At 39.5% G+C, this 14,698-nt stretch overlaps 1 protein-coding gene across 2 annotated transcripts in view; it reads left to right on the top strand.

Moving 5' to 3' along the window:
- Window positions 1-5,241, top strand: part of ST8SIA6 (ST8 alpha-N-acetyl-neuraminide alpha-2,8-sialyltransferase 6) — a 36,587-nt gene extending 31,346 nt beyond the window's left edge. The window contains exons 6-8 of one of the 2 annotated variants that reach the window (XM_056335524.1): window positions 393-505; window positions 1,743-1,835; window positions 4,769-5,241. In XM_056335524.1, coding sequence (XP_056191499.1) covers window positions 393-505; window positions 1,743-1,835; window positions 4,769-5,237 — 675 coding nt within the window. In that variant the 3' untranslated portion in view covers window positions 5,238-5,241. The remainder of the gene's footprint in view (window positions 1-392; window positions 506-1,742; window positions 1,836-4,768) is intronic. The other variant, XM_056335525.1, reaches the window with a different exon arrangement.
- The last annotated feature ends 9,457 nt before the right edge of the window (window positions 5,242-14,698 follow it).

The following is a 14,698-nucleotide window of genomic DNA, read 5'->3' as shown; positions in this document are numbered from 1 at the left end:
AAGTCAATGACTGTTTGACAGCCCCCAGTCAGTTACAGTGCCAAGGAAAATGGGTAAATTTAAATTATCTTCAGAACAAGTTAGTTCCTTTGTTTGTCAAGGATTCAGTCCACTAGATAATTTTTGTGCTAAGTGTATTTAAAGGGTATTCATTCAGTTTTAACAATCCAGTGTTATTACCTCAAAGTACTGACAACAGAAGTAGCAGTTCCCAGTTTGTTGGTGCCTTTTTTTGCTCTTGGCTGTCCAGGCCTGGCAACCCTCTCTGCTAAATGGTGAATGCCTTCACTGGGATTTACTGGATTAAACCTGCAAGGGCAAATGACTAAAGAGCCGAAGAAACAATAAAAAGATGTATAAGGCATTGGCTGTGTCTTTTTGTTTGTTTGCAGTCCTCTCCTCTTTCGGTCTATCCCTTCAAGACCTGTGCCGTGGTTGGAAATGGAGGCATTCTGAAAAATTCCAGCTGCGGAGCTGAAATAGATCGTTCTGACTTTGTGTTTAGGTAAGAGCGGCTTCATCTTACTGAAGTGTGTCAAATGTTTTCTAAAAACTTGGCAGGCTTGAAAGCATGCCAACACCAGTTTGTAGCAGTGAGGAAGGATCTTGGCAATTCTTTATTTCTGCCTCTCTAAGGATACTCATTTTGCTTTGCAGAATTCAGAATGCTTCTTCCTAAGTAAAGAGGGGACTATGTGGATATATGTATGATCTATGATTGCAAAGATACCTTGCCAGTGATGTGAAATGTGATTATCTGGGAACCTGAAATTTCTGTTCATTAAGCATCCTTTAGGAGAGGGAACTTGTTTTCTTTATTTTGTTAATCAGAAGACAATAAAGAAAACCCTGAAATTGAAGTAAGAAAGACTGGTATGAAATGTCACGTTTACCTTTACCTCTGGTTTAACGGAGGATTTACTTAGCCTTAGGTTGGCTCACTAATGCAGTTATTTAACTACCCCGGTATTTGTCTCACCTTATGTTAGCTATCTAAACAATTAGGCAACTAATTTAAATAGGTTTTTTTCAGCTCCCTGTGTAGATTGTGGAGAAAACTAGGCATGCTCAGAGCATAATTTGGCCCACTGTCTCAGTACATGACTCACACTTCGTAGTCCCTGCAAGGGAACAGAGTAACAGAGTGAAGGTTCTCTCAGTGATGTCCAATGACAGAGTCTGCTGGATTTTGTTTACTGCTTAGTGTTTGGGCTTTTCAAATTAAAAAAAAAAAAAAGTCTTTACAGTTAGGCAACTGTCTTAATGAAAATGGGAAATCTGCATACTATGATGCTAAACTTTCTAAGTGACTAGTTGACTTTAAAAGATGCTTTCTTTACCTTTTACAGAAACCACTGTTTCTGCAATTGGGCAAGTCATGCTGTTGTTAGAAGACCTAACAGAAGATTTTCAGAAGAAAGTTTTTGTTTTGGCAACAGGCAATATTTCCTAGCAGCTAACACAGGGCATTCATAGACTGACTCCTTCTGGGATTTTAACTTTGCTACTGATTTGTGAGATGATTTATGAAAATGAGCTCTCTGTGCCCTATTTTAACCATCTGTACAGTAGATTAAATATTTTTACTAGAAGTGCTCTAAGCCTTATTTAATGTTTGTAAAGTGCTTAGAGATCCCTGTGAGCTGATGTGAAAGTGTCATTACACAAGACAGGAGTTTGCAAATAATATTTTGAAGCATTTCTGGTGCACATCTGTTTAACTAAATGTTTCTCAATTTCAGGTGTAACCTCCCTCCAACCACAGGAAGCATTAGCAAAGATGTTGGCAATAAAACAAACCTTGTGACTGTTAATCCGAGTATCATTGCTCAGAAGTAAGTGCTACTGCAAATCTCTTTCTGTGCAATATTGTATAATTGTTTGACGCGATTTAGATTTTGTTGGAAATAGGCTGGGATAACAGCATAGAGTAGTGCATGCAGATTACGTCATTAAGCCTTAGTTCCCATGTAAAATGTATGCCAGTCTAAATGGAAATCTGTTAAACCTAGCCTGTTTTGTAGCAGAAAGGAGTCAGCAATACCCAGATTAGCAAGTGCCTTGGTTGGTAACAGTCCACAGTTTATAACAGAATAAAATTGATGATTGCAAGCCCAAGCCTCTTCTTTTCCCCCCATGACCCTCATGACCCCCTAGCATCAGAAAGGAATTGTAATCATAAATCAGGAAAGCTGGGAAATGTGTGTCTGACTCTTGTCAGTAGGAGTGTGAGCACATGTTCTTAGGTAATGTGCTTAGAGGCTGTTCTGATGAAGGCTGTTTCCTGAATGGAAGCCCAATTTCTGTAATCCATTTTCTCAATCCATATTTAAGCTGCTCACACTTTTTTTTCTCAGCAAATTGTGGTTTTTTTCACCTTCTTGAAGAAAAGAAAATCTAATAAGGCCGGGCTGACTAATCTGACATCTTCAGCAGGCTGGAACTGCAGCTTATCTATGAAAAGGACTACTGTGGCATGTTATTTACTGCTTACTGATCTTACTGTATCTTTTTGTCTGTCATATCTGTATTTGTCAAATAGACAAAATCAGTCAAAGCTTTTTTTTTCCTTTAAAAGAAGAAAGGGAAAGTACAGTGAGCATAGAAATGACTAACAGGCATTTGTCATTCATTCAAGGATACAGCTTTATTTTTTTAAATAAGTACTAACTACCTTAATGCTTACCCAGCCCTTTTTGGCTTAAATTAATTATTGCTTCCCCAAAAATAGATTTAGCTCACTGGTATTAGTGGGGCTGCGCAATAATATGGGGAAGGAAACTTTGTCCAGTGACTCAGCATCTTTAGTGACTACTGACCTGATGCACGATTTGTGTGGGCTTGATCAAAGTGTTCTGCAATAGCTGCACTCATTTTTCAGCTGAATTAAGCAACACCAGGGTTAATAAGAGTTACGTTGAAAGAAATAGGAGCTAAATCTGTGAGGCCAAGATGAGATTATGAGAGGACTTTAGAATTTTTTAAAAAATAATTATTTAAATATTCAGAGAACATTGTAAATGCTTTTGAAGGAGGAGCAGGAAGCAACATGGCACCATTTAGCAGAACTAGGTTTGTTTCTTTTCTCAGAAGACCTATTCTGACTTTATTCACTTTAATTTCTAATTCTGTATTTGGGTTCTGGGTTAGTCTGATGTTATTATTGTTAAGGCTAATCAGCTTTTGAACTGCGTCTGTCAGGGTGCACAATGTAGGTGAACTCTCTTGGAGGAAAGAGGCATGGTTGCATGGTTCTTATGTGTCCTGATGGAACTGGGCTGCACTGTACCTTACAGTGGCAGAGCTAGAAAGGAAAGCAAGACAAGGTTGAGTTGTTCAGGTTTCTAGCTAAGGAAGAACAAAGATCCGAATTCTGTCCTGAAGGCTCTTTATGTACTTTACACTGAGTAGAAATAGAGAAAATTCTTGAAGCAGAGGCCAGAAGTTCACCCTTTAGCCACTTTTCCTAGACATAGGCTCAGGCATTTCTTGCTTGTTTCAGCTGTGCAGCTTTCGCGTGCACAGGGGCCCAAGGTCAACAGCAGGGCCTGAGTCACTCTCATTCATTTTGTTTTAGTCTGGTGGTAATGGCACTTTTCTGGGAAGCAGAAGCTCTGAGTTTAAACCCCTCCAGGTGTAGGAATGTATCACTCCTTGCTTGAGTTCAGTTGTGCAAGAGGTAACTGATGACTCCTCCATGAGGGCTTTAAATGGAAGTGGCAGTGGCTGCTGTCCTCTGTCTTGGAAGTGCTGCATGAGAAGAGGGTTTGATCCTACTCAAGTTGTGAAGAGACATGAAACCAAGCGTTCCAGTTTTCTGCTGGAGCCATTTGTGAAAATGGGCTCTGGTAGCCCTTAAAAGGTAAAAATGCACTGCTCATACACACAACTGCCTACAAAAGAGGACTCAGTGCTTTGAATCTCAACTCAGATGTATAGAGTCTACAAGTTGAGTGACACTCCTGGGTGTTGTATCACTTCATGGATAACTCTGAAGTTCACTATTAATATTTGGGAGCATGGAATTATCCAACAGTGACAACTAAGTCTCTTTGCTGGTTTATACTTCCTCAAAACATCTGAGGATAAATCCTCTTCATTTGTGAAGTTAGATCTCTTAAGTCTACTGATCTCCATGTGTTCCCTTTGTAGTCAAAGGAGATAAATAGACATGCCTATATTGTCAACTATTTTAAAAGTATTTCAGAAACAGCTAAGACCCTGCAAAACTTGAGCACACACTAATCTTCAACACCCCAAGACTGCTCACGTGCATACTTGTATTTCCACACAGGGCAGACACCCAGATTTTGGAGAGAGGTTATTGTATACCTATTGACGTAAAAACCACATTTCACAAACACATGCAGTACATATCATAGTGCGTGTATTTTTAAACAGAGGAAGTATAAATACAAAATTCTTTTTTTTTTTTTTTTCTTCATTCTCCTTTGAATTTTCTTGAATTGATCAATTCTGTAAATGGGTCCCGGTCTCATTAGCAGTGAATTTGATCTGCTTCAGTAGCTCACATGTTGCCAATTCTATCCTGTGAAGTATTTTCTTATTATGCAATAAAGCCAGATTTTCATAAGTGCACATAAGACAACATATAACAGGTTAGGATGATTTGCATGTAGACAGACTGAACTGGTACAGTGGAGTTCATAACTCATATATGCAAGTGCATTTGTGCTGGTTTGGCCTGTAGTATTTCTATTAATAGTACGTTCCATTCACTCTATACCTAAAATGTTGTACTTTGCAGATACAACAAACTAAATGAAAAGAAGACAGAATTTCTAGAGAACATTGCAGTCTATGGAGATGCTTTCCTTTTATTGCCAGCATTTTCCTTCAGAAGCAACACAGCCACTTCTTTTAAAGTATATCACACTCTGCAAGAGTTCAAAGCAACCCAAAGGGCAATATTTTTTCACCCCACTTATCTGAAAAGTCTTGCCCAGTTCTGGAGAACTAAGGGTGTGAAAGCCTACAGATTGTCATCTGGTTTTATGATCACTAGTGCTGCTCTTGAGCTGTGTGAGAATGTGAAGCTGTACGGCTTCTGGCCTTTCTCAAAATCCACAGAGAAGATGCCAATCAGCCACCACTATTACGACAACCAGCTGCCTAAACCAGGTTTCCATGCAATGCCCAAAGAATACAACCAGATCCTTCAGCTTCATGGCAAAGGCATTTTGAAGTTGCAGTTTGGTAAATGTGAATCAGACTGAAAAGGTAGGTTACATTCTTATCACATAAAATGTCTCTATTTAAGTAACGTGTCAAGGGAAAACAGTGTGGGTCTGTTCTTCCTTAGAAAAACATTTTTAGTTTACACTCAATGACAGTTCTGTTCATAAATAAGTGAAAGGTGGACTTTCCTGAATAAATGTAACGTACCACAGAGTTGAGAAATGTTTTCTAATTGTAAACTTTGGATGGGGAGCATAACTAAATACACGGTAATTCACAGTCAGTCAGTAGTGTCTCTTTATTTCAGACAGGTGTCTTTATCAACCTGTGTTTGGTTTGGTATCAATCCCAATGAACCAGCCTTCTTTGTGAATTGCTTTATTAAAGGTAGTCACATACTATGATGCACAAGAGAAGAAACCTAATCCTGGCACAGCCTTTCCAGATGTATACAGAGGCCAAAGTAAGGATTAAGGTTGCCCCATGAAGCAGTAGCACGCGTTATGTGCCTTTGTTCACTCTTGTTAGGTAAAGGTAATTTTAGAGCAGTGTGCTCTTGCAGCCCTGGACTGCAGGGCAGCTTGTGGACAGTAGTGAGGAAGCTGCCATACACTACGGCAGATCTTGCTGAGGATCTTACCCTGAGGCAGCTCACGATCTGGGAGTTACAAGTATAGGATGAAGTGTCATTTGCTTTCCTCTTTTTTCTAACTGTCCCATCCCCCTTGGAGCCCTGCCTTCTGTGTATTGCCTCAGAGAAATGCAGCACAGAGTCTGGCCTCTGACCTTGAGCCAATTTACTGTATACAGATTACAGATGACTTTGAAAAAGATTTGTCTGCATGTTTTCAATCTTGATTCGCCCTGTTGACAAAATAAGACCAATTTGTATAAATATTTCTTATCTTTTAAACTAACTTAGAAATTCCCCAGCTCACAATACTGTTTTCAGATTTGCCTTTCACAGAACTCTCTTTTCCCAGGGGATTCAAGTTAATGTAACTGTAAGTGAAATGTATGGTAGAACTACCATGGTATACGATAAAGCTTTAATTGGACTGATGTAACCTCATGACTGTATGGCTCAAGCTAAAAATTTAAAATAGCATCATCTTGTCTAAGCCATAAATTTTAAGTTAAAAAGCTAAGGGCTTTTATTCTGGCTAGGTTCTGAAATGTATTTGAAAATACACTTCAATGGTATTTAGAAAACATGCTATCAAAGATTCATTCACACTTGATTCATCATCAGGAACTTCAAAACAACTAGCGGGCTGCTAGTAGCAAGAAGGCACAATTTTATTCAGTTTCAATTTACTTGAAGAAACAGAGAAATAAACTGCTTTCATATATTGTTAGAATAATATAAAACATGTAAGAAGGGACCTAGAAGTGAATCCGTTCTCCCAGTCCATGGCAGATTACCTAGAAGGAGGTATATGTGTCTGCAGTTTCATATGGCTAAGGTATGCTTTTTGGCTTATAAAAAGTTGCAGCATATTGAAAAGGTGAAGAACTTCATTATGTATTTTTCTTAGTGACTAAAATGTTTATACCCTGCAGTTTCTGTTGTATTTATTCTTTCTACGATATCAATCACTGGAAGCATACCATATAATTTTAATTGTAGTAACTACACCAGCTAAGAAAATGAAAGGGAACTCTTTAGGAATATTTAATCTAGAGAGAAGCAGATAGAAGCCACAAAAATAGTTAAGCATCTGTTTGGGTTAATTAAATGCTGTCCATGCTTGACAGACTGAAAATCACTTCTGTGGCCAAATTTGCAAAATAAGCTGTAAAGAAAAAAACAGCCAGAAGGATAAGTTGTGCTGCCCTAATTTACACTTTTATTTACAAAGAGAAAAGTTAGCCCTTTAAAACCAAAGAAATGTTGTATGAGCCACCATTCTGCTACTGTTATCAACTGTTTCAGGTAATTGAAGTTCTACAATGAGTATATTTCACTGAAGATGACCTTTTCTAAAAATTGAGCTATATCCTTTCTCTTTTCAGTTTCCCTTTTATGTTCTCTCTGCTCTGTACTTTTTTCCCTGTTAGTGGATAGCTGAAGGTTCCTTACGCTGCTGGGTGCCCACAGAAGTCTCAGGCAGAACTTCCCTCACATGTTACTAGGACACAAAAGTTTGCTGCCATAAATAAGTGAAGGAGGCTGTTCTGCTGCAAGCACCTATATTGCAAGCAGGTAGCAGGTTCTGGAGCACTATAGGGAGAGCATAACTCCATCCCAGTGAATAATTTTGGCAGCATTGCTCTTAAACACCACCCTTGCCATTGTAAAGGTGAGCTCTTTGTATTGGATAGAGAGAATTGTCAGCTATGAGAGCCCTGTAGAGCTGGTGCGGAACAATGTGGGGAACGATCAGCCGTAATATCGGCTCCTGCACTTTTATGATTATGCTCAACAGACACATACATGTCTTTGCTAGAGTAGATGCATACCAATCACAGATGGTAAAATGGAAAATGAGACATCAGCAAAATCTTGAAATGTAATTAAAATAATGATCTTTATTATTTTGTATTAAATTACCAGATCATTTTTGCTATGGCCCTGCAGCTGAAGGAAGTCTTGTTTGTTCATTGGTTTAACCTGATAAGCCTGAAGGGCATGACATTAGCTTCAAGTAAACATAGGTTCAAGGAGGGGAAATGGCCTGATTCATATTTAAAAATAAACAGAAAGATCTGATTAGAAAAATTGTCAGATGATGAATTAATCAGGCTGGCTAAAGTTTGATTGCCCAGAAGCCTGGTTAAAATGCAAATTTTGTCTGACCAAGAATCCACTAGGTTTTCTGTTTGCTAGAAAGAGACAGCAAGGAAGATGAGTATGTGTTGCTTTGACATACAGCACAGTAACATTGAACGGCTGCTCAGAGAAGACAATCAACAGAAAAAAAAACATAGAAAGAATGAAACTGGGACTCCCTGAGCCTGGGAAAGAGAGCAGTGCTCAGTCGTCTGAGCAGAAGGACTGAAGGAGGAAAGGTTGAGCAGAGGTGTGCTGGTGGTTGGGGAGCAAGAACTGCTGAACCTTTGAGTGTGAATGTATCTCATGTGGAAAGTAAAAATTGGGTCTAAGCTTTTTAATTCCAACCAGATGATTAAAAGCCATCTATTTTTGACAGAGAGAACAGCAGTGCAGCAGTCCGCTCCAGGTGGAGCTGGCAGGGCAGCATCCTGTAAAGCAGGGCCTGCCTGCTCACTGGCTCAGGAGTTACCATCAAAGAGAATTATTTTGTTGCAAACCTGTCAGTGTGTGATCTCTTTTTTAATCTTGAAAGTTGCTGCAATCCATATATATGATAAACACTGTTATAGATAGCATATTTATAAATATAATTGTTATAAATAACCTATTTGTAACAATAGGATACCCGCACAAGCTTAAATTCTGTGCAAATTCTGTTTATGCTTGTAGTGTCTCAATGTAGCTAAAGAAATACGAACTGCCCCACAATTCACTTTTAATTACCTTGAGAAAAATGATACCACATTTTGAAAATAAGGATGCCTCTGGATTCCTGTCAGGCAGCCAAACTTCAGTCTGTCCTCGACTTGGGCAATTACTATCCAGTGTGAAATTATTGGATGTATACCACATTTAAAGAATTATCTTCCGCTTTAGTGTACTCATGCTATATAGCTTTTAAGCACACGCTTTGTTCATGTGTTCAACAACTAAGTTTAAGTGTTAAAAATAATGTCAGTAATGAAACAAGTGGAAATAAGTTGCTTCTGGTTTAGTTGAAGCCTGTCAGAATAGAAAAATGCAGATTAAATCAGATTAGAATCTTTGTTAGATTTCAAATCAAATGAAGAAGTATTTACAGATCTAGAAGAGTTTTGGTTTGGTTTTCCACAGCAGAACTACCCTGTTGAAGAAACATAATAATTTCCATCTCCAGCTATTTCAAAATATGGTTATGATAAGATAATTTAGAACATATCCATATTCAGTTTAGCAGTGGACGTGTCCCATGAAGTTACTCGTCAGAGCCAACCTTGGTTAGCTTGTAAAGTCTGTAGAGGGTGGTGCAGGTGGCATAAGTGTGAGCTGTTCTGGGGTTATTCAAATGAAGGAGTCCTCCTTTAGAAAGAGCAAATGCTTAGGCTAGATCAGACACTAGCAGTCCAGCTTACCCAGGAGAGTTTTGTGAGCCTGTGGTGCTGTATAATAAATGTCACAGACTCCCAATCTGAAATAAGGATGAAAAAGCAGATGCAGAAGGTGAATTGCATACACAGAAGACTAAGCTATTGGCTTATTTTTACTATAACAAGCAGTTTTCCTGCTGGACAAGAAATACCAATAACATATTTTATTGTTTTAATTCCAGGGCGATGATCCTAAGGAGACAATTTGTGTGTATCTCAGCAGTTCGGTGTTGAATTTGATCTGACGTGATTTTGTGAGCATCAAACTGCATTATTACAATAGAGAAATATTTTACACTTGGGGAGAAAAGGAAGTGTTCTTTTCGCACAGTGACTGCTACATTTCTGAATTTTGAGTAATCAGTTTTTTAAATACGAAATAACGTTTATTTGGGAAATTCTGAAACTCCTGACTATTGGTTTAATTGTAGCAAAGCACAATCTCAGGATGGTGGCAATATGTGACATTCATGATGTCTTGCTTCTTAAAGGTTCGTTAAAATATTTTAGACATAAGATCTCTGATTTTGTTAATATCACATTATACAGGCAATAGTTTCTGTATGGTAGCTGCATGAATTGGCAGTGAACATTTTCAATTAAGAACTTGATCCTGTAAACACTAGCATTTGTCCACATGAGAAAGGTGATGAGAAGAACTACAGAGGAATAATTGATTCAGAGCCATGTCATTCTTGGTTTGTCCCGGGGTGCACAGATGAAAAAATCCCTCAGGTTAGAGATAGTCAAGTGGTTTATGGGCTTTCATTTTGTGGGCAGTAGATAATGCTGTGGATTTAATGGGCTTTCATTTTGTGGGCAATAGATAATGCTGTGGATTTAATGGAGTCACTCATGTGGATGATGTTAATTTTGTGAACAAGTGTTGGAAGGACCAGAGATGTATAATCATTCTTAAACCCCTCTTCTTGCTTGTGTTCCTGTCTAAGGTCCAGTTCAGCTCCGAATGAGGACGATAAACTAGGTTCCATGCTGCAATCTCCAGAGTCCTGTTAGGGCATGACTTTGCACACATTCCTGCAATCCCAGCTCTGTATCTTAGCTGACATACAAGATGGACCATTCATTAGAAATATGATAGGTACCAAATGTGTAATTTCTTCTTTCTTTTTCACCTAGCATAGCTCGTATCAATATGTGACTACAGATAAAGGAGACTACTGTAGGCATTATTAGAAGAATGTTCCTCTCACAATCAACCCCAAGCTTTTCTCCTCTACCAGGGCATATGAGAAAAGAACCTACAGTCACTTAATTTAAAATCCATGCACTTCTTGTGCTTTAAGTTTCCATATGGTCCAGGAATGCTTGTGGAGCAACAGCCTGTGACAAGAGAAAGTGAAATATCAGCCCAATGGAAAGAATCATATTAACATTTACAGGAACTGTGACTAACAGTTGTTGCCCTAGCTGTAGCTGCTTCTGTGTTATTGCTTATATATTTTATTGTGGGAAGGCCGGACACACAAAAAAACCTGCCAAAACAACAAAAAAATTGTAATAACCAGTTTCTGTGAAAAAAATTTCAGTGACTTTTTTGAGAGTCTTTTGAATGATCACTTCAAAGATAAAGTGTCCTTCTCCTTTTACGGACAGATACTATCAGGAATTTTGTGTACTAGAACTCATTTTGCCACTGTATTAAATCCCCAACTGATTTAAAGAGCAGTCAATATTCCACTTATTGAAGATTATATCTAGAAAAAAAAAATCCTACTTCAGTGTATTGAACCTTATAAAGTTCAGTTCAAAAAAACTTCTAAACTGATACTTCATAAAAGCATTTCTATATTGTTGTAATATTTGAAAGCTTACCTTGCAGCAGTTTTATAATCACATAAATAATCCTGAAAGTGTTGGAATCAATCATTATGGTTCTAGGTCTGTTAGTTGAGACACATTCAGCATTTTGATCCATTTCTAAGATAATGACAGCGGAATCCAGCACTATTGTCCATAAATCCTGCCTGCATATATCAGCAATAAAGTAAATTTTTGAAAATACAGTTTTTAAAAAATAGATAGTGCTTGGGGGCATTGAATAACACCACTAGTACCTGAGCAGACCTCTGAATATCAGTAGGGCTTTTAACAAAGACATCAGAATTGAGTCGGTGGGTTTATATGCATTACCAGCTGGTAACTGAAAGAGGCAAGCACAAGGGTTTGATTTACCGTGATCTGTTGTGGTTCCAGCACCCCATGTCCACATTTTGTCTTCACCAGCAGTGAAATTTGTGCCAATTTTGGCCACAGGCATCTGCTGCTCATGTGCAGAGAGCTCGGTGCAGCAAGACTCTGCATCCATGTTATGGGTGTTACGGGTGATGGCCTAATGCAAGTCCCTAGTTGTAGATCAAAGACAAACTTGCTCCCAAAAGAGTTCCTCCTGTGCCACAGATCACTCACGTAGACTGTCCCTGAGTGTTTGTAGCTGGAAGCTGTGCAAAGTGATGTAGTTGTCCTTTGGGTGATGCAAACAGCCTAGGCTGAGGAGAACCACATCATGTTTCATTCTAAGAGACAAAGACACACCTGTGCTCAGGCAAGGACTGTAACTTATTCCAGTCTAATGTAGTGCATTGAGATGATCTTGGCTGTGTAGCAGCTACATGGTTTGACTTGGAAAAATGTATACATCTTTTAGAGATTGAGAGGATCTTGCATTGCGTCCAGAACAACTGCAAGTGCTTTGTGTGTACATAGAGGTGATGCAAAGGGAATCAATTGATTATTCATTGCTCAGATTAAATTCAGTGAACTACTCGGCATGAATAAAGTGGCAAAATCTGGTTGTGTGTAAGTAAAAGATGTGGAGAGGAGAAAATGAAATTTGTTTGCAATGGAAAAGCAACTTTTTTCAAAAGTGTTTGTTAGTGCTGTATTGCATTATCTCAGTGAAAAATGTATAGTGTTTCATGACACACCATAAAAAGCTGAAGTTACAGTGTGTCAGGACTATTTCTGTGCAGCTATGTTATTTATAATGCACATGTATTAGTAAATGGAAAGGTTATTGGACTACATTTTAAGAGAGGTTTAGCCAAAAAGAAGAAACCTATTCTAGTTTCCTTGACGAAAAGATTCTTAGCTGAAGGAGTGTGATGTGGCATTCACAAATGAGAGCAAACAGAAAGCTCTGTAACACGGTCAGACACTTTGACTTTTTAGCGCTGTTTTGGTGAAGTTTAAACTTGTCATTGACCTGAAGACCTGATCTTCCATGCTCTCAAAGCTCTCAGTGATTTGTGTGGAGCACAGGACTGACAAGAAATGCGTGGAGGAACTGTTAACCTTTCCTACCCTTTCCTACAAACACTCTTAACTCCTCACAGAATAAACATATCCTCTATTAGACTTCAGATTAATAACCTATTTTTAATGTAGCTTTCTCAGGCCCTGCTCCAGACATGAAGTTATTATGAAATGTTAGTTGCATCCACTTCACATCCACAGGAGTGCAGACCTTGTAGCCCACTTTATTATAGCTACTGCTGCTGTGTGCTTGGTGGCTAGGTTGTGTTAATTTGTGTGCAGGCTGGGCAAGTTAATAGTGGCGTTTCTGCGTGACAGGGTGCAGTTAGATTGATCAAGACTTGCTGAAGTACACTCGCTGTGGGAAAGGATGTTTTCTCAGGTAGCTGAATTTATTTTACATCTGGGGTTTCTCATTTATTTTACATCAGTGTCAGGTTAATGATGAATACATGGATTTTGTACTTGGCTGGGAATGTTTATGACACTTTTGCAAGACTGAGCCAAGTGGAGTTTTGATTAAGGATTCTTGAACAAAGGTTAGGAAGGGCCTTTCAGTTCCATCTACTTCATGTGAGGAATAACCATTTTTAGGTTTTGTGGGCCTTCAGTGCTGTCACATGCTGTGGAATGAATATTGAGATTAAATAGTATTCTAAAGATAGAAACACTGACAACGTGATAATAGTTCCACTGTACCTTTGCAGAGGCTGATAGTGTCCTTGCACATGACTGCTTCGCAGTGTCGTTAAATTAAAGCCTGCCTGGCTGCTTTTATTCCTTTTTCTCCTCTGAATCGTTCATGTTGCAGCTTTTTTAGGATCCCGTGCTGCCTGAAGTTGGTTATTTCTCTTCCTGCTGTGGGGCATTATGTAGTCCTGTTTAGAGTCTGTTAGGGAGTTTGTATGCTATGAATCAAACATTGCCATGCTTGCAGTAAAACATGTAAACATACATAGTAAGCATAGTAAAACATACTTTAAATCGCTTGATTTACATCTCAAGGAAGGCAGTATGGTGGAGTATTCGCTTTGCCTGTCTGGATGTGCTAAAATTTGGCTGTAGCTCTATGGTGACTTAAACTGTAATGGCTGGCTACGCAGTCCATGCCTTGTTCTTGTGCTGCAGCCCTTCTTTCATGGCATCTCTTGCTCCTATCTGATCCTAAATCGAGCTGGTTTGGCACACTGAGCTGGCAAAAACCTAACACAGCAACGAAAAGAGAAAATTGGTTCATGCCAACAGACCCAGGGGAATTTCAGAGTCAAAGCAAAGGAGGGGGTGAGACCATGCAGGTGGGACTGTAGGGACACAATGGGGCTGTTTGTCATCTGATGGTTGTTGGACAGGCCTGGTGGTCCCCTGAAACCTCAGCCAAGTCTGGAAGGTAACCTAAAAGGATGTCCCACTGTCCTTGGCACTGGAGTGGCCAAGCCTCGAACACTGTGTTCAGTTTTGGGCACCTCACTGCAAGAGGGACCTTGACGTGCTGGAGCGTGTCCAGAGAAGGGCAACGAAGCTGGTGAAGGGTCTGGAGCACAAGGCTTATGAGGAGCAGCTGAGGGAACTGGGGGTGTTTAGTCTGGGGAAAAGGAGACTCGGGGGGGACCTTATTGCTCTCTACAGCTGCCTGAAAGGAGGCTGTAGGCAGGTGGGAGTCGGTCTCTCCCCCCAGATAACAAGTGACAGGACAAGAGAAGATGGCCCCAAGTTGTGCCACGAGAGGTTTAGATTGGGTATTTGGAAAAACTTTTTCACTGAAAGGGTGGTCAAGCATTGGAACAGGCTGCCCAGGGAGGTGGTGGAATCACCATTGCTGGAGGTATTTGAAAAACACGTAAATGCGGTGCTTATGGACATGGTTCAGTGATGGGCTTGGCAGTCCTGAGTTAACAGTTAAACTTGATGATCTTAAAGGACTTTTCCAACCTAAATGATTCTGCAATTCTATGACTCTGTCTCTGGGGGCCTTCCCCGTCAGCGGGGAGCGATGGAACCCCTGCAGGGGGAGATCACAGCGCAGCAGCTGTTCTGGTGGACA

Source organism: Falco biarmicus, chromosome 4, assembly GCF_023638135.1.
Source record: "Falco biarmicus isolate bFalBia1 chromosome 4, bFalBia1.pri, whole genome shotgun sequence".
Classification (NCBI taxonomy): domain Eukaryota; kingdom Metazoa; phylum Chordata; class Aves; order Falconiformes; family Falconidae; genus Falco; species Falco biarmicus.
Note: the sequence above shows the minus strand (reverse complement) of the source record. Positions and strands in the feature narration are given on the sequence as shown.